Here is a 23915-nt window from a genome sequence, read left to right on the forward strand (position 1 = left end):
GATATATCTAATTGATGTCATGTAATTGATTTATCAATTATGCACAAAAAAATGATATAATTTTATAAAGTGCTTTTATTAATAAAAGCAGACGCAGTTTTGACTTTTATATAAACGTTAAAAACGCTTCTATTTTTATTTTAAATAGAAGCCCAAAAATCAGAAATTTTGACTTCTGAAAAACATTCAAGTTTTTTTTTAACAAATTTTGTAGTCGAACAATAAACTTTTTAAAAAAAGCATTTTAGTTCATAGGCCTGTCCAAGTAAACACATTCATAATATGCACGTGATGAGGATTATACAAATTGTTTTGAGAGCATATAATTTCAACAAATTCCACATCCTTCCAAATTTTTGACCAGTTTTCGAAAATTGTATGGCAAAAATTTGTATGAGACTGGTCTCACGGATCGTATTTCGTGATACAAATCTCTTATTTGGGTCATCCACGAAAAAATATTACTTTTTATGTCAAGAATATTACTTTTCTTTGTGAATATCGATAAGATTGACCAGCCTCATAAATAAAGATTCGTGAGATCGTTTCATATCATACCTTCTAACAATGAATTTAACATCTCATTCTATGCTCGTGATTCGTGATGTACAAGAAATGGGTTTGATTCACCCTACCCGTGCAGGCAGTGTCTGTACGGACAATGAACGGCTCAGATCACTCTACATAAGTGATGCGGACCCACATCCCTGTAAAAAAAAAAAAAATTGACTCGGAAAAAAATCAGAACTGTTGGATCGACCCTTGCGGGCACTACCCGCAGGAGTAGGGTCGACCGAACCCAAGAAATGGGCCTTACTTGGCAAAATTATTGGATCTAACTTCAACGCTCCATCCTCATTCAATCTGACAAGCCCGTTTAAGTCAAAACCCTAATAACTTTTCCCTTTCAAGAAAATTGAAGCGCCTCCATAGCGGACTTCACCACTCAGCTTCCGACGAGCAGCGAGAGCAAGGCAACGTGAATCTGATAAAACGACACCGTAACCACATTTATCCACCCTTTGTTTCCCCTTTGTTTGCGTTTTCAGTAAAATTCATGGATTCGCTGTTTTTGTGATGTGTGCAGGAAATGGCGGACAAGGCAGTGACTATCAGAACACGGAAGTTCATGACCAATCGTCTGCTTTCCAGGAAGCAATTTGTATTTACTTTTTTTTTACTTTTTATATGATTAATTTTTTTTTTTACTCGTTTTCGTTTATATAATTTAATTTCGTGGAATCGCTTCGATATATACTTTGCAGATTATTGATGTGTTGCATCCAGGAAGGCCTAATGTTTCTAAGGTATGACCTCATTTGATGTTTCCTTTCATTTTATTGGTGGTTTTATGCTCAATATTTGGTGCTTAATTATGTTACCCTTATGTTATGCGGCTTGCAGATGTATATCACTTCTAGGGTTTAGATGAAGACATTTGTTTGTTGCTTTTTTCCCGTAATGTGAAAAAAAAATGCAATAGTGGAAACACTACATTGGTTTTACTTCTACCAGACTGCGGAGATATAGTTTGGAATGGCACAATTGATGCCCATCTCTTCCATTACAGTTCGATTGTGTTTTGACTTTTGATTTGGAACAAGAACATGTATAAACCTCTTATTCTCGCAATTTTTTGGAAAATTTTTTTTCCATAATCATCTCAGTTTAGTTCACGCAGCTTAACTTTTTTTTTTATTTGTCGAGAATTAAATGATAAATCATTGGTGAATGTTCTGATATGAGATATTATTATTGAAGGCTGAGTTGAAGGAAAAATTGGCGAGAATGTATGAGGTGAGGGATCCAAATGCCATCTTTGTGTTCAAATTCAGGACCCACTTTGGAGGAGGCAAGTCTACTGGGTTTGGTTTAATATATGATTCTGTCGAAAATGCCAAGAAATTTGAGCCAAAATACAGGCTCATCAGGGTAATTCATTTATCTACTATACTATCTTACTATTAATTTCTTTTGTCGAATTGAATGACACAATATGGTCATTTCATTCATGAGGTTTGCTGATAAAATGCACTGTCATTACTCATGCGTTTTGGTTTTAAGAATGTCAGGCATTCTTTCTGCCTTTTGAACTCATCACTAATAAAATTTAATTGGTGTCTTTTTGCTGGTGTTTCAGTTTTGTGGTTAAGACCAGGAAAGAGGATCATAATACAGAAACTTCTAGTATTCAAATAGTTATAGAAATCTTCTATAATTTTTGTATTTTTTTGTTTCTGAAAACCTCTTGAACTGACGAATGCAGAATGGACTCGACACCAAGGTTGAGAAGTCGAGGAAGCAAATGAAGGAAAGGAAGAACAGAGCCAAGAAGATCCGTGGTGTTAAGAAGGTACTTTCTTCCTTTTGTCAAGATCCTTGGTATGGTCTGCATTTAGCGATACAATGTTCTATTGTAATGTTCTCTAAATAGTAAATACATTCTCTCCAAGGAGAAAACACATTCGTTTTTTTCTTATTATACATCCCTCTACTGTTCAACTTACAATTATACTATATTTGAGCAGACAAAGGCGGGAGATGCTGCCAAGGCTGGCAAGAAGAAATAAGTTCCTTCCCATTTTTGTGCTGATATAATTTGATATTTGGAAGAGTCTTTGGTGTTTTCATCGCTTTAATCTTGAACCGATGAATCTTCTTTTTAATATTAAATGCGCACATTGTATGGGTTTTCAAGTCTTGGATTTTTGTTTTTATTGAAATTTCAGCTTGGAAAGTTATTTTGGTAATAATTGGATGGAAGAATCTCAACACCGTGCCCTTGCTAATACTACATTTTTAACTAATTCTTGCTCCAAAATGGAACTAAAATTTTACTTGAATATGTGGATATGTTGGACGAGTGTTAGACCAGGAAGCTCCCAAATAGACTTTACAAAAGGAACAAATTAGAAACACAATGAGAGGAAAAAACTAATGATGATTGTAAAATATCAGCCCTACGCCGAATTTTGGGCTGCAAAAAATAAAGTACATTTTCATATCTTGCCAAATTGTCATTGGGATAGGCAAATGAGTCTAGAGTCCAGTATTTTAGTTTTTGAGCAAGACCATTGTTTTTTTGTTTTAAGGTTAGTTTCATTCAAACTTAAGGGTCATACAAAATATCCATGTTTACACCGAGTGAACAAAGGGTGTGAGTTCACAAAAACAACACTAAGCTTATTACGAAAAGCATGAGTCGCTTAGCGAGCCTCTGTGCACTCTGTTTGTTATACGTGGGCAATATTGAACTATGCCAGAACTATGTTGACTTCAAATACCCTGAACACGTTAATTATCGAGCCAGCAGGAGCCTTAGGAGCTTGTATGAAATGGCATCAACAACCACAGAAGAATCCGTCTCCAGTATATCTAGTTGCCAAGGCCTTATCTTTTTTTGATACACTGGACCTTTTATTGTTGTCTTTCTCCTACAAATCACCAAAATCTTCGTTTTCATTAGAAGTATCTTACAAAGATTCCAAACCAACAACCTGTGTACTATTCACAGCAAGTAAACAGGCTCGTCGGCTTAAGACATCTACTACGTACCCTATTTGATTGGTTGTATCTCTGCTTGATGACATAGTTGAACTTATGCTATAATTCGTTTTTTTTTTTTTTTTTTTTTTTTTTTTTTTTTTATGTTTTGGGTTTTATTATATTGTAAAGCTTGATGACTTTCAAAATACCGTAATTTTCCATTGTCAGTGAACGTGTGTTTTCTTTTTAATCTTAAAATCAATTTCTTGAACTTATCAAGGAATTTGACTTTTCATAGCATTCAAAATTGGATATGTCACAAGCTTGTAACCCTTGTGACACTCATACTCTCGTTAATTGAAAATGTATCATGTTCGAGACATTTGGAGCTCCCTTTCCTCCATATCAAAAAAATAGGATACCATCTATTTGTGTTTTCATCATAGAAATCGGGTCGAGGTACACTTTGAATTCAAGCTCCGACTTACTTATATAAAATCCATGATCGTAACTCATGATCGTTTCATTATATATATACATTATGTGTTCTGTGATTTTTACTGACTTGATTAAGCACTGCAGCAGTCTCTTGTCTTCATTGAAAAATCCACCATCAGGCATTCAGACCAGCATTTTGTCGTCGGAGAACCAAGTCAACCAATATACCATTCACATAGTTTTACAATTAATTACTTTTTTTTTATTACAATTAATTACTTTCTTTGAACCAAAGAATATTACAATTTCCCCCATGCATGTGATCCACTCGCCCTATACAACAAATTCTCAGTACTAAAAATAATATTCAAAGAGCGGCAAAACAATTTCAAGATTCCCTTCTTTAGTTTCTTGTTTACACACCCATTCGACTGTTCTAAGACGATTGTTTGTCTTTATTAACCAAATATTTGTCCTTTGCTTGAACAAAGCCGAGTCATCCAACCATTTTTTAATGATTTGTTCGATACCAGCACGTGAAATATATATATATATATATATATATATATATATATATATATATATATATATTATTAATCAATTAATTGTCTCCGTCTATGCCAAAATGGCTGCATGATATGACTTAAACTTTATTGCAATGTTGAAATTTTTTTGGTGTATTCGTAAAAAATATTATGAGCCCATATTTACGTTTTTGGCTGACACTCAAGTACATTCGGAAACTTTTCACTTTTCGGCATAATTGTTGTGCTTCTGCCAAATGACTCAGTTGGCTAGCTTCCTAATCAATCATGTTAATAAAAAAAAGTGAAATACAGTAATCTAATGATTAAATTAAAATATTTTATAATATTATGTCGCACTTTATGTATACATACATTTTTAAAAAAATAAAATAAAATTGTTAATTATATGGCATAATTAAGAAAAATTACACTAATAAACTTTGATTATGCTAATATATATATATATATATATATATATATATACACACACATTTTTTTTGGTTTTTCAATAATGGCAGCTTTTACTCAGAATACAAATCAGGCTAGTTTAGTTGACAGGTCAACCTGAAATTTCAGAGTAAATTAAAGATTTTGCAGTAAATTAATGAAGAGTTATTAGTTATTTAATTTCTAGACAACCCATCCCATCGATTTTATTGCAAAAAGTAGATGAGAAATATGTAAATGGGACCATAATAAAATATAAATAATTATCAAAATATATTTATTGACATTTAAGTGTAGTGTTAGTATAATTGTGAAAGGATAAGGTGGAGGAAATATGGAGTGGGGGCCAAACACAATATCGTCCTGCACATAATGAACTGTCAACATTTACAATTTTTATATTATATTGTTTTTTTATTATTTATAGATTAGTTAATAATTAATCGGAAGGTGTTGAAAAAATATGATAGAAATAATATTATACTTGAATCCAACCATTTTGATGATCAGCAAATTGTGAAATGAAAAGGTTACATGTAGTATTACTACTAATGCCGTGAAGTCTTGCATTTGCCATTGGAAAGATGCGTTCTCCGGCGACACTTTTGCGGCGGAGCCTTCAGGAGGCTGACGAGAAGATCGGCGAAAGCAGCGACGATGAATTTGTGCGTGCTCTTGGGGTTTAAAGAGAGGTAGCACATCAGAAGTTCATGCAGGTAGTCCCAGTTTTCATCCACGTCGTGGAGCTCACGCGCCTCCACCATTTCTTGCATGGATCTCCGGAAGTCCATGAAGGGGTCCGGCGAGTAGGTGGGGACGGCGATGCTTCCGCCGAAGATCGCGGGGTTCTCCGGCGGGTTCGAAGAAGTGGAGAATGAGGTGGAGGCGAGGGAGGAGGAGGAGTCGATGATGGAGTTGGAGGGGCCAGGGGAGGAGAAGAAGAATCGTTGGGAGGCGAAGGCGGTGGCGAAGTCGGGTGTGGAGGTGGACTCCGTGTCGGAATCGGCGGTGGAGTCGTAGAGGGAGTTGAAATTGGTGGAGAATAGACGGCGGGGATTGATTCCCGACGCTGACGGATCGGAGGTCGAGAGGGACTTGATGGTGGTGAGGCAGCCATTGAGGTTTCTTGGCATTGGCATCGAGAGAATTTGGGAGCGAAGTGGGGAAAGTTGGATTTAGTTGTGTTACTGTTGAGACAAATGGGTGGCATGTATTTATTTATGGTCGGTTTTTTATTAGGTATTTAATTTGGATGCGGGTATTACGTTCTATGATATGATCATAAATCATACAGGTTGTTTTTAAAGATTAAAAATGTTTGAACATAACATTTTTGTATTGAACAGCGGTTCGATCATAAAAAAAAAAATTAAGTTATTAAAAGAAGTCCTTTTTATATATTTCTTGATGTATTATAAAATAATAATACGTGCACAAATTAAAGAATCACTCGATTCATGAACAAAACATTATTATAATTTGTATCGAGTAACATTTAATAAGAAAAATTAGAGATGGGATTTGATTATATTTAAGAAATAGTACATTTTCTCAAAAAGAACACGCAGCAAAACAAAAAAAAAAGGAACAAATTTCTAAAAGTTGATATTTTCTGTCTTTTGTCATTTACTTTCAAAAGTTGCTTTCCAAGATCGCTAGCTCAAACATCACCCTCTATTTTATTACATATGTAAATTTGATATTATTTAAAAAGTTCAAGAAAAGCTTTCAAATCCTCAATTTTTGTACGAGGAACATGGAAATGAACGAAAATGAAACAATTACGTTACCTCTTACTATATATTTCAAAGATACTGGTTAGATTTCCAAAGCTTTGGAAACAAGAAAGGAGAAAGAAGAAAAAAGAAGGTGAACTAACTTTATAACCCTAGAAAAGGCAACATCTTCCATCACACATGGTGGGGATCATCCATCCATTTCACCTACCATCTTGCTTCATTAATGAGAATGAGATTTGTTTATAAATTTTAATATTTACGTATAAAAAATTTGTTTTGAGAAAAATATAGTTTTCGAAAAATGGTTGTTCATGCTATAAATGAGTTTTTATGCAATGAAATGTGTTTTGGATTAAGGATTGAGGCACGTAGCATCGAATCACCCGAGAAACTTCCCTTTCGTCCCAAAATTTGAGCTGAAAAATTAACTAAGAGGAAATTATTCTACGCAATAAATTTGGTGTCTGGTTGAGATTTAAGCCATTAGGTGAAGCATTTATTTTTTAGTTGCCTGAAACAACCAGTGCACTATGGTTGTAGCCTACATATACACTCGTTTAAGTAGGTAATAAATAATACGTCATGTCTATTTCGTATATAATTAATATTTAGATGATCTCTTTTATATCAATATTGTATATAAATCTATGCAACTTCCTTGTATAACATTTGATCTGTTTTAAAAAAAATTCCACTTTGTTTTTCGAATTCTTCGAAAATTGGTTTAAAAAAGGAAAGCCGCTTTCGGGATGAACCAAACCAAAAGGTAGGCGACTGCCGATTGGCTAAAAACTCCCGAGCGATTTTTTTGTCATCACACAGGTTCGTTTGCTATGCATATGCATAGAATTTGGCAAGATCAGAGTCCAAACAATTCGAAAATATTAGCACAAAATATATGTTATTTTGAAGTTTAGTGAATGTTGTCCTCAATGCAAATCCAACACAACGCAATGATAAAGAATAAACAAAACTTGTGTGAGACAGTCTCACAGATCGTATTTTGTTATACGTATTTCTATTTGGATTGTAGGACCGAGTGCTTACCGCTTTACCAAAAGCTATAGCTAGTAATAATGGTGCAACTCAAATCTTTTAAACCGCACAACGACACAAGCACCACGGTTCGATCGCTCTACCAAGCAGGGACGATTATTGCACCCAACAATCTTCCTCCCAATAATTGCACTCCTTGCAATCAATGGGAATCGAACCCATGACCTTGGCTCTGATACCAATTGTAGGACCGAGTGCTTAGCGCTTTACCAAAAGCTATAGCTAGTAGTAATGGTGCAACTCAAATCTTTTAAACCGCACAACAACACAAGCACCACGGTTCGATCGCTCTACCAACCAGGGACAATTATTGCACCCAACATGGGTCATCCATGAAAAAATATTATTTTTTATGCTAAGAGTATTACTTTATTGTGAATATCGGTAAAATTAAGCCGTTTCATAGATAAGATTCGTGAGACCGTCTCACAAGAATCTATTCAAGAATAAATTGAGCTAACTCGAGTCCGGGCACAAAATAGATTTGTAATCGGGCTGCTTAATTTCATGTAATCTGATCCGATCGTTACCCAATTCAAGGCCCGTGTATAAATTGCAGCCCAGACAAACTTCAAATTTCCAAAGACCCAAATTATTATATAATTTATTGTTAAAAGTCTCAATAAAAATGTTTTATATATATATATATATATATATATATATATATATATATATATATATATATATATATATATAGTTTTGATATCATGTACATCTACCGTGTACACTTTTGTGAGCACCGATGAGATGTTACTCACCTATCGGATGTGATGTGACCTTAGTCTATATTATAATATATACACAACCATTTTGGACTAACTAATTTTGATGTTATTGACATAATATATCTTATCTACTTTCAAAATTCTTTTAAATTTATAGAAATGCTTATTTATTTTTATTTATTTATATCATTAAATTTTTAGATATCTATAAAGTAAAAAAATATATAAGGAAATCGATTAAAATTTAAAACTTTAATTTTATTTTAAAAACTTTAAATTTTAACAAAATACTTATATAAAAAAATTTCGACAAAAATGCGTGTATATCTATATATATATAACAAAAGATATATATTAGTGACATTTTCTCGCCTCATTGATTACATTTACTGTTGCGTAGAGGATCATTTGTCCATGCAGAAGTGACAAACAAATTACAAAAAGATTTCGCAAGATTATGTCAGCTTATAGGTATGCAGTCTCAATTTTTAGGCTCAAAGGACATTTATTAGATGCAAAAATATTATATTAATTTAATATAGTTTAAAATCATTGATATCCAAAATACACACTTGTACTTGCACACGAATACGTGGCTATGATTTTTATTTAATTATAATAATTCATATTTTGACATCTAGCTGACATTTTCAACTACCATTTATGTCAATTTTAGATAAAATTCGAATAAATCATATATTACTGGTTTTATCAAACCATTAAATTTTTACGACTATCTTAAATCAGAATAAATTTTTTGTGAGACGATTTTACGAGTATTTATCTGTGAGACGGGTCAACTTTATCAATCTTCACAATAAAAAGTAATATTATCAGCATAAAAAGTAATATTTTTCATAAATGACTCAAATAAGATATACGTCTCACAAATACGACCCGTGAGACCGTCTCACACAAGTTTTTGCCCATAAACCATGAATTTCGATTTGGTTTGATTTGAATAACTAATTTTAAGCTTTAAATTTCATAAAGAATTTGTGTATTAAATCTATTCATTTGGGAAAAATACCAGTTGACAATTGATAGAAGTTAAGTAAATATTTTATTTGATGGTGAAATTAAATTCGTATATTATAATACTTACGTATAATTTTGTAACCTATCTAAAAAATTTAAACTTTTAGGATTTTAATATGTTTATGTGTGCTAAAATTGAAAAAATAAATAAATTTGGAACGTAATTCGATGGTATAAAGCTCATTAATAATATAATACAAATTAAAAATCAAATAAAATATAAACATATCTAAGAAAAATTAAAAAAAAATTATTAACGATTTTTGTTTCTTCATGATTTGTATCCAGAACTTAAGCCAAAGCATTTTTTAGGGTTTAGTTGATTTTAAAAGCGATTCAAACCGTGATTATCTAAAACCGATTCAAACGATCCGGTTTGATTCGATTTTAAAATTGGATTCGGGTTGTTTCACCTTTGAATAAAGATGCCGATAACTAGAATTAAGAAAGAGAATATCGAGAAAATGAATTAAATACGGTTAATATTATATTATATTCCTCATCCATTTCAAACCAGTGGTTAAAATATATATTTTCTAGATTTTACTTTATATCTTTTGTCGAAAAATAGACAATAATAATAGATAAAGGCATAAAGCTATCAAGTCCATACGTGTGATGAGTAAAAAGAACAAACAAAAAGGCTCCACTACCACCTTTTCATAAATTCGATGGGCCAACATAACATCCACCACCAAGGAAGAAACGATTTAGCAGTGGGACTTTCAGGAAAAAAGGAAGCTCAAGATTCTAACATGTTTGATTCCGGTTTTTAACCGTTTCGGTTTGCCTTTAGCGGATCCGGTTCTTGACGGTTTCGGTCTCCCCGGTTTCGGCTCAATCATAATTTGAACTATATGCTCAAAAGGTGAATATCAAGCATGTGGTGTGATGTTCTTGTTAATGTAAGCTCGAAATTATCTCATCATGCCTTGAATCTAATGGTTAGTTAAGCGACACTGATAAAATTTTGGGATGAACTATTTCACATCCATTCTCATTGTATAAAACGATTCATCGATATTGTTTCCAACCATTCGATGCATAATAGGGGCAAGAAGTAAGGGTGGTCGTCGTTGCATACAGACAGAACCATCACACACACATGCAACCTACATGCATGGTCTATTGCCGTGGATTACAACCATACAAATGTTCATTGGCACTGGGAAGAAAAGGAGGCATACTGGGGCTTCGAAGGCGTAGTTCCACATGCTAAGGTTATACGTATTTCATTGAATTTCAAGAAATCTGAGAGAATGCAGAGTCTTTGCACCATATAATCCAGTGAAGCAGCTGCTAAAACATAAAGGCTAACCAAAAATACAAGACAAAAAACTAATAATAGTCATGGATTGCCGCCTATACCATCTTCTCAAGACTTCTGACCATCAACCGTAACATATTTTCATCAACAACAAGTTTCAATTGACTCCCTATCTAGAACAAATCAAAACTCACTGACTTGGATACTCATTTATTGAGCAACACGATTAAGCTTGAAAGAATTGTCATTGTTTTTTGCTAAATTTTGATGGCATTACCTAAACACAACACAACCTTGAGAAGGTTATACCTGTTTTTGCCATTTCAACACCGTCAATTGCCACATAATTGGAAAACCTTGAATCTTGGTTTATTTGTTTTCAACCCGTTCATATGTTTCAATTGCTGTGCCACATACACGTGCACAACATTGCATTGTGCACGAATCTCATTCTAAATGTTCTATACTGGAACACATTTTGAATATCAACTCAATGCAGTAAAACACAAACATACAAAATCATGTAGCAGGAGATAAACATTGAAAACATTCCAGCACGATACTAGACTAACTGTTGTACTTCTGATGCCCAATATGCATCCAAACTCATGGTTCGAAAATTGAAACAATCAGATCTCGTAAAACTTCAGTGAATCTCGTTTGTTGAAACATAGTTTCTGGTTTCAATCACGTTTACCAAGTGGCAGTAGTGCGGCCAACACAACTTCACTAATTCATTATACTAATAGAAAACAATCAAGAACCTCAAATAACCAGAAACAGGCTTTCTTTTCTGTTTTTTCCTGTTCGACCCCGAAAGCTTCGATATTGAGTTTTTTTTTTTTTCTAACATGTCTGATACTTCAACAACTCGAATATATTACGTAATTTCTAAAAGATAGAGACTCCGACAAATACGAAGAAAAGGTAGATGAATATTGCTTTTACTGTACAAAAACAAGCCTCCCACCTCCAATATCCGCGCGGCCATCTTCTTCGTCGTCCTCTGCCCCTTTCGGAACCGTCACCACCAGCTCACGGCCGTCATAAGCGGCTGAGACCAGCTCCGGCAGGGTCGAAGCGGGGAGCCGGAACCGCCACAAATCGAGCTCCAACTCAGTGCCCGACAAGTCAACGACGCCGTTACCCCTTATAACAATCTTAGTGACTCCAGGGCAGATCTCAACGGCATCGGCCCTGATGTGACCGCTGATGTCATCCGTGGCGGCGGTGAATCGGAGAGCCTCGGCGGTTTCGTCAATCGAAACCTCGGCGTCCGGGTGAAAGGGCAGCTCCAGAACCTTCTCAAAGATGTGGGGCAGCCGCCGCAGCTTCTTCTGTCGGCAGCTGTTCGCAAGGGCGAGCACTGATGCAACATCGTATCGCAGTGCGATGTTGTGCTTTCTTGGTACGGGGTGAACCTTCATCGGGGTAAAGATTATATTCTCAGATTATATACATGCAAACCAAGAAGCTTGGATCTGAAAAAGAAAGCCGAGATAGCCAAGATTAAATTTTTTTTCAGAGAAAATCAAGAATTCATTAGATTATCGAGAAACCCAAGAAACAATTTGAAAAAAGATAAGATTTTTTAAATTTTTTCTACGGATAAGAAGAAGCAAAGGTTTTTGTATGGAGTTTGGGGGAGAACTCTAGAGAAGAGAGATTAAAAAAGCAGTGGGGCACTAACTGATTGAGAGATTCACAAGATTCACATAGCACTTGTTTTCTGATAATTTTATGCACATGCACTCAATTTCATCTTATTTTTCCTCTACTAATTTTATCAAAACAGAGACCTTATACTAAATATCTTCTAATTGAGTATGTGAAATGTTATTTAAAATCACAACTATGCTTAATTATATTAATTTATTGAGTAGGTCTCTTGTGAGACAATCTCACGAATCTTTATTTGTGAGACGGGTCAACCTTAACGATATTCACAATAAAAAGTAATACTATTAGCATAAAAAATAATACTTTTTCATGAATGACTCAAATAAGATATCTATATTTTTCAATTTTTAGACAGTCTATCATCCATGATAAAAATATTGAAAAATTATTAATTATAGCTATCATTTTTTTATAAATATTTCAGCGTTGTCAACAAAAAATGAGAGACAAAATCTTTTGCTATCCTTGGTGCTTCAAATCACTCTATAATTTTCTCAAACAAGTCTCATTTGTACAAATTAATAAAAATTAAATGCGCAAAAAGGTCATGGATAAATAAAATACAATTAATTATTGATAATACATTCGATTCATCTGCTTTTTTATTTAAAAAAAGACTGTAAATTGTATTGTAAGCACAATAAATAATTAAAATAATTTATTGATATTTTTAAAATAAAAAATAGATTAATTGAAAGTTTTATCAATGATTAATTATATTTTGTTCATCTATAGTGTTTAATGCATTTAATTTTCAATAATGTGTGTAAATGATATTTGTTTGAGCAAAATATAGTAACAGATTCCGTCCCCAAAACACATGTAAATGAGTATATTCTTCTTCTTGTTATCATTTTCATACATTTGAGTTTAAGGAGAATATATCATATAATTGTTAGTTCACAAATTTGAGATATAATTTCAAATATTATATCTTGATTTCGGATAATGTAGTATGTAGGGGTGCATGTTTATCAAGCTATTCGTGAGTAAGTCGTCAACAATTCGATCAAAACTCGACTTTTACTTGAGTTTTTTGAATTTTAATTTTTATACTCGAATATATCGCGAGCTACTCGACTAATTAAAATGTCAATTTTTTTCCATCGCGAGGTGAAGTTCGAGTTCAAGCTTTATTAAATGATACATAATTTTCAAGTTTTTTTCCCACGAACTCGAGTGATCCAATAATTTCACGAGTTAAAATGGAGATGAAAATTGAATATGTCCAACGAATAAATAAATACATAAAAAATTAAATTATAGGAAAGAAATAAAATGGGGAATCTATAGGATTGCGTGGCATTTAACTTTGCGGCGTAGGTCGCTTAAATCAGTAAATTGCGTTTACAAGAAAGGGTGTTTGTGTAACTTCATTCATCATCACCACCCAGCAAGGTACCGCCTTTTTCAGATCCGAAGGTTTCTCATTTTACACACAGGATAGCATAGCTTCTCCACAAGCTGTAGAATCTTAGCTTCACCAATGTCTTCTTCATCTCTTTCACTCGTAAAATACCGCACGTGCAGGCAGATATATTTATCGAGTGAATATTCTCAGTCTGAAGTCGAAACCGCATCTCCGATTTCTACCATTTACTTGTTTCTTACTCAAATATAGGTAACTTTTCTGTGATTTTTTTTTTTTGGGAAAATTCGAGATTTAATATGCTAAATCTTTGGTTTTTTTGTTGACTTGTGTTTGTTTTATATTTTATGTTGTGTCGCTGTTGTAATTTTGCTCTGTTTTTGTTTTGAGTGATGTCTTGTAGATCTGAAGAAACCGAGGGTGTGGTTGTCGTGGATGTATTTAGCTGTACGTATGTGCTCCATATGTGGGTGGGTTTATCGAGGTCTGATCAGGTTTTGGAGGTTACGAAAAAGATCTAAGATTTCTGACTGTTTAAGATCGATCCAGTTTAGTGTTCTTAATCTGTTAAAGTACCTTTTTGTGAAGTTTTGACTTAGTTGTGAACGAGGGGTGACGAAAGAAGGATCTCTCGTCGCGCTGAGCTGATGGAGACTGTATTCGTTGTAGCTCATCACAGGAATCACCATCAGAGTTATAGTAAAAACCGTGGCAATGGCGCATCAAAAGGTGGGTCTTTTGGGTCGGCATCTGGCGGCCATTTTCAAGGCGTTAGTTGCAGGACATTTCAACCCAGTTCATCGTTGTTCTTAACTGAGTTAAAATCCTACTCCACGGCCACTCCTGTTACCAAACGGGCCTTTTCTTCTTCTTTTTCGCCCAAAACACTATCACCACCAGTCAAAGTAAACCAAAAAATCTCCAAAAGAGATGGGAAATACTGTAGTTATCCAATCCCTATTGATATCAAGTTTAAAGACAACAAGAGGCTGATGACTGATGATTTTAATTTCGACGAGCGTTGGGCTGGACCTACTTACTCAAATTCACCACCCCCAAGCTCGTTGCCCATACCTACGTTCTCGGTACAGCCTAAACAATCCATTTCCCTTGATTCGGACTCCTCAACCTCTGAAATTTGTTTGCGCGTTACTGTGAACTCTGTGCCTACTTCCCCCGCCAGACATCACATCTCTCTGGATGGTGATATTTTTTTTAGTGCTGACACTGCGACTAAGACTCTTCGTCGCATTCTTAATCTAGATATAACTGATAATTGAAGGACTTGGAGCAACTAGTGCTCCTGTAAATATGAAAATTAGTGTACTTGGTGAACTGGGTTGGTGGTAGATTGTATATGGAATTTATAAGATTGGCCCGTGAGCTAACTTCTTATGAGGAATTCACTTTGGATTCCTAATGTAGCGGTGGCAGTGGCTATGGAAGTGCTGTGCTGGCTGGTTGATTGTCTATCTCCATATATCTTGGGAAATTGATATTGCTTTAAATGTTGTTTAGTTGATTTCCGAAGATTGCTTTGATGTGGAACAGTGGAAGGCGGGGTTTAATAGATGTCAGTGATTGATGAGCCCGCATGATTAGATATTTGGCTTACTTGCCTGAATATATTTAGCTGGAATCAGGCCACACATGGTTGCAAGTATCAATTGAGCTCTCCAGAGAATCTTCCTTTCTTAATCGTTTATTTGTATTTCCTTATTTTAGATTCTTGTCTTATACATGTATATAGTATAGAGACCTACCCTGTCAGTCAGTGCAGTTTTTCCCATCTCTTTCTTACCCACACTCAGGCCTTCATATTGAACTCGGCTTTTCTTTTTAGTTTCATCGGTCAAATACCAACTTCAGGTTGCTATTCAGTCTCTCTATTTATAATAATAATAATCCAAATTTCCTCAACTTCGTCTTTTGTTGTTTTAGAAGTAGTTCTGATCTCTGCATCTTTGCTTTGCTGTGCTAACCTGCGGTGTTTCCCTTTCTCCGTTTTTCTGGTTTTTTTAAAAAGAAAAACGTGAAGGTAAGTGGATATGGTTGACTGTCCTTTAGGTTTGAGCTGTGTTGAGCTAGTTTTTGTCTGTTCTTTGTTGAAAATGGGATTACACAAATGATCTTTCCGCTCATTGCTTTACTGCATATTTATGTAATGAACATTCCGAGAGGCGAGAAAGTCAGCCTGTATCTAGATGATATTTTATATCTTGGTTTTTAATCTCTTACACCACATAGTTCATCAGTTCCATCTTGTTTCGGAGATTGTTGATCATGCGAAGCTGTTAACAGGTAATCTTTACTATTCACCCGTTTCCTTCGGATTTGACCCCATGCACCTTTGTACTAACGCGAAATTTTCACGTCTTAACCAGTGCTTTTGCTGGATTTGATTGAAGACATTTCTTTACGAGGCTCTGCTTGATGGACCTGCGCATACTAATGTTCATAACAGTCGTGTCGATAGTTCTGTTTTACCACGGTTACTCTTAACTGGAGCAGAGTTAACACCGAGTTGTAGCTTCGTTTGGTTAAAATTGGTTGAACTTGTGTTGCAATCGATCTGGGCAAAGCATATCAGTTGTACCGGTATATTATGTCACCATTTTGAGAACTCTATGTAGCTCTCTATCGTCAGAGTACATTATCTAATGCCTCATCCTCTCATCTTGCATCTTTGTGCTCTTTGATTTTTGTTTGATACTTTAATTAACGACATCATTTCTTAAAATGCATCATCCAACTAACCACGTGACGATTTTATTAATTTCTTCTAGTATAGTGTTGAGCAAGTGAATAGTTAAACAATTCAGTCCTAAGTATACTGGAAAACAAGAAATGGTACGGACCACGTGACGATTTTTTTAATTTCTTCTATTTATGGTGTTGAGCAAGTGAATAGTTAAATAATTCAGTCCCAAGTCCATCGGAAAGTAAGAAATGGTATGTGGAAAAAATGATGAATATAAACAAACTGTAAGTTAATGGGAGGAAATGGTTCGATCATTAAAAATATTCTGCGTATAAATTATTGTGATGCAAAGACAATTAAGCTTTACCAGAACAAGCGTGGACTGTGCACAATGAAGTCCCAAAAAATATAAATTTTTTTATGATAAAAACATACGATAGAATTACATGATTAATCTCGAAATCGACATTAAAGAACTCATCTTAACACACTTTAACTTCAATATCTCAATGTGCTACAAAAAATATTATGGGACTTCTGAACCAAATTAAAGGTTAGCGAGCCAAACCTCAAAATTTTCAGAAATCATTATACCTCAGCTGTTGTTTGACCCTTCTTATCATTTCTACCTCGCTTTCTCAACTCCCGTCTCTCTGCTGAGTATTGTTTCTTGATTAACAAATTCCGTGTTGCTGTTTTCAGTGCCTCGGAAGCCGTTACAAAAGCTTCTTTTCCCATCGATAACTTGCCTTGAAGCGCTTGAAGCAATGGCTCTCCTCCAGGTAGATCAGTATCTTCTAAGACAAGGGTCTCATGTTCTGTTGATGCCAAGTTGTTTGCCATGAAGCCTGAAATAGTCCTCACACGAACCAAAGATTCAGAATCACTCGTGTGTAAAGTGGATGCACCCATTACCATCCATAACATGGGGGCCAAAGAGGAAGCACCCACACTGGTTGGAATAAACGTCTCTACTTCAACAAAAACCACCTGCAAGATATATTCAAAAAGAGGGTGTATACTAAAGAAAATTACCTCGCTCAGACAACTCAAGAATTTTGAAGAGCTTACAAGAACTAACTTTGATCTTAGTGAGTGTCCGGTTAAGGTGGTTGCATCGTAAAAGCATTACGCCTGACAAGCTTTGGTCGAAACGAAGACTTAATTAAAAATCAACCGACATATAGAAGTATACACGCGACAAAAATCACATACTTCTGAATGGCTACTGCAACTAGTGAACCATCGGAAGTTGCACAGAGATCTGTAACAGCAGGCAATATCTCATCTTCTCTTCCATCAGAATGTAAAAGTCCTGCCTTCAAGAACAGAGAATTTAAACCAAACATGAAGTTTATATTTTTATTATTGATAAGAATTGAGAGAAATTGAGCTGGAATTAGGAACTCTAACGCCATAACAATTTTCCAAAAAAATAAATAAATAAAAAAGTTCTTCGTAGAAAATTTCAATGGAAAACAAGCAAACAAGGTATATTCTTGGCTCGAATTGCAGATTGCAAATTTGTTGTTCGGAATCAAGGAAAGGAGAATTTCAATCAAGAAATACACTTCTTAATAAAAATCCAAGCAACTTACCTCAGCACCAATTTCACAGGTATCTAGAAGAGAACCAGAGGCATGTTCCCACAACCGAACCTGCAATTCCACCATGATTTGGTTAGCCCATGGCAAATGAATGCTCGTTATTTTTGGGAGTTATAGTCATAAAACTTTGAAGAAGTATATCAATTAACTCACCGTTGAATCACCACTTCCAGAAACCAAAAAGCCCTGTCCATAATCCGGAGGAGTGACAAATGCTAGGCAGGAAACAAACCTGGTAACCAGCATAAGAGAATGAGAGCCAAGCAAGAAGTGGAGTCCATTACAACTAAACATATACTTCATATTCATATTCACACTTTAACGACCATAAGCTGCAAAGCCAAAAAAACTAACCTCCCTCTTTAAGTCACCATACAGGAGACACCACCACAATTAACAAAACAAAGAACGTAAAGCTTGAACTTGATTATTGATATGAGCACACAAGAGTGGACAAGAAAGAAACTAACTCTGTATGACCAAGGCAAAAACTCTGTATTTCATGAGCTCCATTCAGGGGATTCTTGGGAAACAAAGTGACCTGTATGAACTTCTGTAAGAAATGGTTTCAAATAACAAAAATCAAGATGGATACTGGCACTATGATAAGTAGTGGAAGTTGTTTTACACGTATTTTGAAGTCTCGATCAGCACTAACAATGTATCGTCCATCTGGTGAAAAGTCCTGCACAATGATCACAGAAGTAATTGAACTGCAAGAGAATCTTGGTTGAAGCAAGAAAATGGATTATATGATGACAGTAAAAACGCAACTGAAACAACAAATCATGCTGCTCAAATATAAGAAACGAACACAACCTGTATGCACTTGCCGAATGAATGTAACAATTAAAACAGCTAAAACATCAAATGATAATCTACTGCACAAGAACCAGTAAGGATAAAAACACATAAACGTTGGTGAAAAATTCCATACCAATCTAGTAATTATGCTGCAATAATGAGAAAGAATCGGAACCGCCTTCTTATGAACTGCAGACATACTATTTTTGTGACAGTCTCCCATCTCCACAATATACACGGCGCCAAACTTGTCAGCGAAACATATAAAAGACCCATCATCGGTGATCGCGACAGCAGTCACTCTTTTTTCTGAAATCCTGATCATTCACCGAAATTCAGTAAACACTTCGGCATACTATTTTTGATTACTAGAGAAAAGTTTTCTAAACTCAGTAAAATGCTTACACGGAACAAACACAATGCCAAGAACTAGTATCCCAGATTTTGACTAGCTTATCATCTCCAGCTGACACAAAAATCTCCCCGTTTAAGCTATAACGAATTGCCCGAATTGAATCCTTATGCCCACCATTTTCATCAACCAGGGTAACTCCACAGAGTTCTCTTCAAATCAATTATTGAATCAGTGCATGACGTACGGCAGACTTGCTCATATAAACAAAAAATAATTACCATTTTTTCCCTTACTCAAGATCGAAAACCCGGATATCTGACCCGACGGATACGGATATCGATTTATGGGCCGGATGGACTGAAATAAGGGCCGGAACAACCTCCGCTTCCAGCTTCTGCTGGCGTTCTTCCTGCATTTTCTTCGAACGAGGATTAACAGAACACGAGGGTAATTAGGGTTCATCCAGGGCTTTGATTGTATTGGGCTGCATCCGGGCCCAATAATAGTAATGGGCTGGTTTGAAGATACACCAGTACTTTTAAATATTATTATTTTTAAAATAAGACCTGTCTTATTAACACAGTAAGAAAAATATTTTCTCCGTCGAAACATTAATTTTTTTAAGAAAAACAACATAACTATTCTTATAGATAAAAAGCTCCTTGATCCAGACAACTAAAGCAGGTGATACATATATACATATTAAAAATATTAATTTTTTTTAATAAAGTGTAACTATTTGATATAAATTTTTTTAAAAATACCATCTTTGAGTTATAATTATATCATGTATAAGTAAAACAATAAATTTAACTGACCGTTAGCAAAGAACTGGTAGAATAGAAAGCCTACTAAATGGATCAAATCATGTCTTAGATTAGAAACAAGGGGTTCCCAGAGTTGAAACATCCACGTCGGAGAACAGAACAACATAATGGTTCAATCCAAAGTATTGGAATGCCAAAAAAGGTTGGCCCCAACACTCAAATTACAAGCATTATATGGGGTGGCCGAATGGACAACCTCTGAGCTTAAGCAATGTGCATCGAATCAGTTCCTGCTCGTAAATTTGGCCGTTACTCTTGATATAGGGCTCACCCTTAACAACTGCCATTGGACCTTGAACGCAACCATAGTCGTTAACCGTCCAATCCGGGTTGATATTTTCCAAGACTTGCATTATTGACAATACCTCGTGCAGATATGAACTTTTCCCACTATAACCACATCAGTGCAAAGCAGAACTCAGTGTAAGTCGAACATTATCTTTTCCTATCTGCTTGATTGCAATCCACAGCTGCCATAATACTTCCTCGTGGTTTCTTTCGCAAAATTAGTAAATGTCATCCCATCCTTCAACCGCGAAGATAGTGGTGGAACTGTTCCTCTAATATTTCGAATCAATTCATCTGATTCATGCTCAGTATCTCCTGTTCCCTCACAATCCGACTCTAAATTCTGATCTCCTTTGAAGTGTTCAATTTGGTATTCTCTAAGGGTAAAAATCTTGCTCCATGCCGGCTGCAAAAACATGTACAAAAGTCTCCCTGCTCAAATTGTCTATCTTAGCTGGTCTACAAACACAATGAAGAGTGGCTCGAAGCTTCCCTTTTGATAACACATCTGCGGATTCCCTCACCTGAACAATGAAACTCCCTTCAGCAGCTTTCACCGAAAGGACGAGCCTCTTCCTCAGATGAAGAATTTGCAAATATGTGTGGCCCATTGGAGAGTCGCGTTCTTTGGCATCACTTTCATCAGATAACAGAAACATTGGAGATGTCAAAATGGTGAAAATCCCATCATCATAATGCCACTTGTGCCACAAATCCGATTATTCGTCAATCTCGATATTACATCTATCAATGGCACAACGACCTTTTTCTCTACATTTTTCTTTGATAACTACATAATCGAGAATCGAATGATAATGTATTAGACGGGCTTTAGCCGTGCCACATTGCAATAAAGCTATGCTCTAGCTCGCACCCATCGAGTCTTTTGCCGCAAACTCGAGAAAGAAGAAGACCTAATTCCATCATACAAGAACCTAATTCTAGAAATCCAAGCCCTAGATTACTAAAGTCTGAAGTCTGAACCATCAGCCTCAGCTTCCATTGACTCGCAAAATTCACCAATAAATTCTTGATAATACTTCATCTGCATTGCAAAAGATGACACAATTCTATTCAAATTCTTTAGCGGCACATCACTTACCAGATTATACTCCTACTCACTTACCAAAAACAAATATCCACAGTAAAAAAATGCGAACGTAAATTAATTATGATTTAATTAAAAGAATGGGGTTTTACCTTGAGAATCTGTTTCCGATCATCGTTACTGATAAGGGAGAGCTTTCGCGCCAAAGGTATCATATTCCGGCAGAGAGCCGCGCTTTCGCGCCAAAGGTAGCAGAGTCCGGCAGAGTCCGGCGGAGAGCCGCGCTTTGGGTTACTGAGAAGGGAGAGCTTTCGCGGCAAAGGTAGCAGATGTCATGCAAGACTCGATCAGATTACAACTCTAGCCGTTGGGTTTCACAGGGAGATGCCGGGAATTCATCGGTCGATAATTGTACGAGATCGGAGTATTGAAGCTGGAGGAGATCAATGGTATCTCCCATACCTGAAACTGAGATCTATTTTCGGGCTTTTGAAACCGTTCACCCGATGGACCCAGAACCAGATTTGGGCCTGCTGACACCATGGGCTGGGTGCGGAATGTGGATCATGACCCTATAGCCCATTAGGGGAAAAAATATCGTTGGAGACATATATATAGTTAAGACATGTATGTTTGTCTTATAAAATGTAGATATATAGTTAATTTTTTTTTATTAGAAATATCTTATGAATCAAAAATAATTTTGATTAATTATATCAATATCATGTACATATTTTTTACTGACACCTGTCGGTTCGGTCCGAGCAGCTAGGAGCTCGGTTACTCGAAAGCCTGACTTGACAATGGGGGTAGACTCAATGATCAATGCATGTTAAAAATAACGAGTTGATAGGAGCACACAAGATATATAATCTACAAATAAAACAAGACCCCGAAAGTCGAAACCTACATGAAATTTCATTCTCAAGTTAAAAAGACAACACTATACCAAAGACTAACATGCATGTTGGATGGCCTCTAGTGGATCTGGTTAGCTTTGCTAATAAATTGCTCTAAAAAAGGGCCCATTCATTTGACATACACATATTTACGGTGAAGGGGAAATTTTTTTCCGAAAGTTTCATCCAACAAATTCATTTTGTATCCAAGATCTCAAGTTTGGAACGAGTCTCACGTTGAAACCCAATCGCAACTGTCATCTCCCCCCTCAAAAAAGAAAAAAAAAATTTGTCGATCCAAATTATGACCTATTATACTTTATATTCTTAAAAAAAATAAGTGAGAAGCTTGCATGTTGATTTCACCAGTGCTTGATATAACTAATGAGTATGAAATAAAATTAAAGGCGAAGAGGAGAAAAAAAGGTCCTATTGAATTTGGCACCCACGATCTGTCATTGAGTGGGCTTGCATGCCCACCACTACAGTCTGATCTTTCCCGAATGCTATCTATTACTATAGTGGGGAAGTTGTAATCCCCATGGATAGATACGTGCTCAATGATTGTTAATAAAAAAAAAACTACGTGAGAAGCGTGGCATTTGGATAAACAAAAAGAGTTGTTGGGAAGATTTGATCAATCTTCATGGGTTTTTTTCCTTCTTGTTTATTACCAACTTGGGTAAATTTTATTTGTGACTCGAGGAATCACGAAGCAAAATGTTCTCTTTTGGGCTAATTGATTCAAATCTCGGCTTAAAATATTTGATCATGCTTTCATATATACATGCATCTTTGTCTTGCTTGGCTGAGCTGCTTGACTCTTTATTTCTCTTTATTTAATTCGATCTTTTGATTCTTGAACAAAGATATGTCGTATTTTTGGCTGTTGATGTCCATCCCTCATATTTTATGGGAATTCACTTCATGTGTTGAGTATCTAAATGTCGAGCTTTGTGTGAGAGAACGTATTTCAGAAGTAAACTGTTAGGATCAATGGAATCCGAATATCTCCACACTGGTATAATATTGTCCACTTTGGGTTTTAACCCTCATGGTTTTACTTTTGAAACCACCCAAAAGGCCTCATACCAATGGAGATATTATTCCATCTTTATTAACCCATGATCTTTCTCTAGATCTTCCAATGTGGGACTTTGGTTGCATCCCAACATAGACAAATTAAACCGTATTAATTGGTATGATTCAGACGGTAACTAGAAATATTTTTTAAAAACGACATAAATATTTGAATATTTCAGGATTAATAATAATAATCTACATTCTCGTTGATGTAATAGTATAAATCTTTTTCATATAGTACGTACATTAACACAGATCATATCACCATTTTTTGATTACGCGATGCCGTGGTACAGTCTTCCCACCTTTGATCACTAAGGACCACAGAACATGTCTCGTTCTCTCAATTATTAGCACAAAATCAATATGGATCGCCAAATTAAAGCAATGCAATAATATATTTGTTTAAAATAGCGGAAATATGTTTTTTTTTGTTTTTTTTTTGTATGATTAAAGTGTGAATTATTGCCGAATGCAGAGAGTCTCGACCCACCAAATAGAGGCCACATTAACGGGATCGTGATTTCCATG

General features: G+C 35.4%; 4 protein-coding genes, 1 long non-coding RNA gene and 1 pseudogene across 5 annotated transcripts; 2 read left to right on the plus strand and 4 right to left on the minus strand.

Moving 5' to 3' along the window:
* Nucleotides 1-843: 843 nt before the first annotated feature.
* LOC140840177 (small ribosomal subunit protein eS24z-like) lies at nucleotides 844-2741 on the plus strand. The gene is made up of 6 exons (XM_073207351.1): nucleotides 844-1001; nucleotides 1088-1162; nucleotides 1266-1307; nucleotides 1762-1932; nucleotides 2267-2353; nucleotides 2529-2741. Exons 2-6 carry the CDS (start codon nucleotides 1091-1093, stop codon nucleotides 2568-2570), a joined length of 414 nt encoding a protein of 137 aa, XP_073063452.1. The 5' UTR covers nucleotides 844-1001; nucleotides 1088-1090; the 3' UTR covers nucleotides 2571-2741.
* Nucleotides 2742-5308: 2567 nt separating this feature from the next.
* Nucleotides 5309-6127, minus strand: LOC140838072 (transcription repressor OFP16-like). The gene has a single exon (XM_073204161.1). The coding sequence runs from the start codon at nucleotides 6035-6037 to the stop codon at nucleotides 5447-5449; it is 591 nt and encodes a 196-aa protein (XP_073060262.1). The 5' UTR covers nucleotides 6038-6127; the 3' UTR covers nucleotides 5309-5446.
* Nucleotides 6128-11448: 5321 nt separating this feature from the next.
* LOC140840178 (uncharacterized) lies at nucleotides 11449-12454 on the minus strand. The gene has a single exon (XM_073207352.1). It carries the CDS (start codon nucleotides 12148-12150, stop codon nucleotides 11668-11670), a length of 483 nt encoding a protein of 160 aa, XP_073063453.1. The 5' UTR covers nucleotides 12151-12454; the 3' UTR covers nucleotides 11449-11667.
* Nucleotides 12455-13799: 1345 nt separating this feature from the next.
* LOC140840179 (uncharacterized) lies at nucleotides 13800-16452 on the plus strand. Its single transcript, XR_012119870.1, has 3 exons — nucleotides 13800-14024; nucleotides 14176-16073; nucleotides 16157-16452. It is a non-coding gene; the product is annotated as an uncharacterized lncRNA (long non-coding RNA).
* Nucleotides 16453-16831: 379 nt separating this feature from the next.
* Nucleotides 16832-19734, minus strand: LOC140840180 (uncharacterized). The gene is made up of 10 exons (XM_073207353.1): nucleotides 19533-19734; nucleotides 19290-19448; nucleotides 19018-19201; nucleotides 18709-18765; nucleotides 18551-18621; nucleotides 18234-18312; nucleotides 18072-18131; nucleotides 17689-17792; nucleotides 17555-17615; nucleotides 16832-17463 (listed from the first exon to the last, which is right to left on the minus strand). The coding sequence occupies exons 1-10, from the start codon at nucleotides 19652-19654 to the stop codon at nucleotides 17062-17064; spliced, it is 1299 nt and encodes a 432-aa protein (XP_073063454.1). The 5' UTR covers nucleotides 19655-19734; the 3' UTR covers nucleotides 16832-17061.
* Nucleotides 19735-19866: 132 nt separating this feature from the next.
* On the minus strand, nucleotides 19867-21860 carry LOC140839320 (uncharacterized; annotated as a pseudogene).
* Nucleotides 21861-23915: the final 2055 nt, after the last annotated feature.

This window comes from Primulina eburnea, chromosome 8, assembly GCF_022965805.1.
Source record: "Primulina eburnea isolate SZY01 chromosome 8, ASM2296580v1, whole genome shotgun sequence".
Lineage (NCBI taxonomy): Eukaryota > Viridiplantae > Streptophyta > Magnoliopsida > Lamiales > Gesneriaceae > Primulina > Primulina eburnea.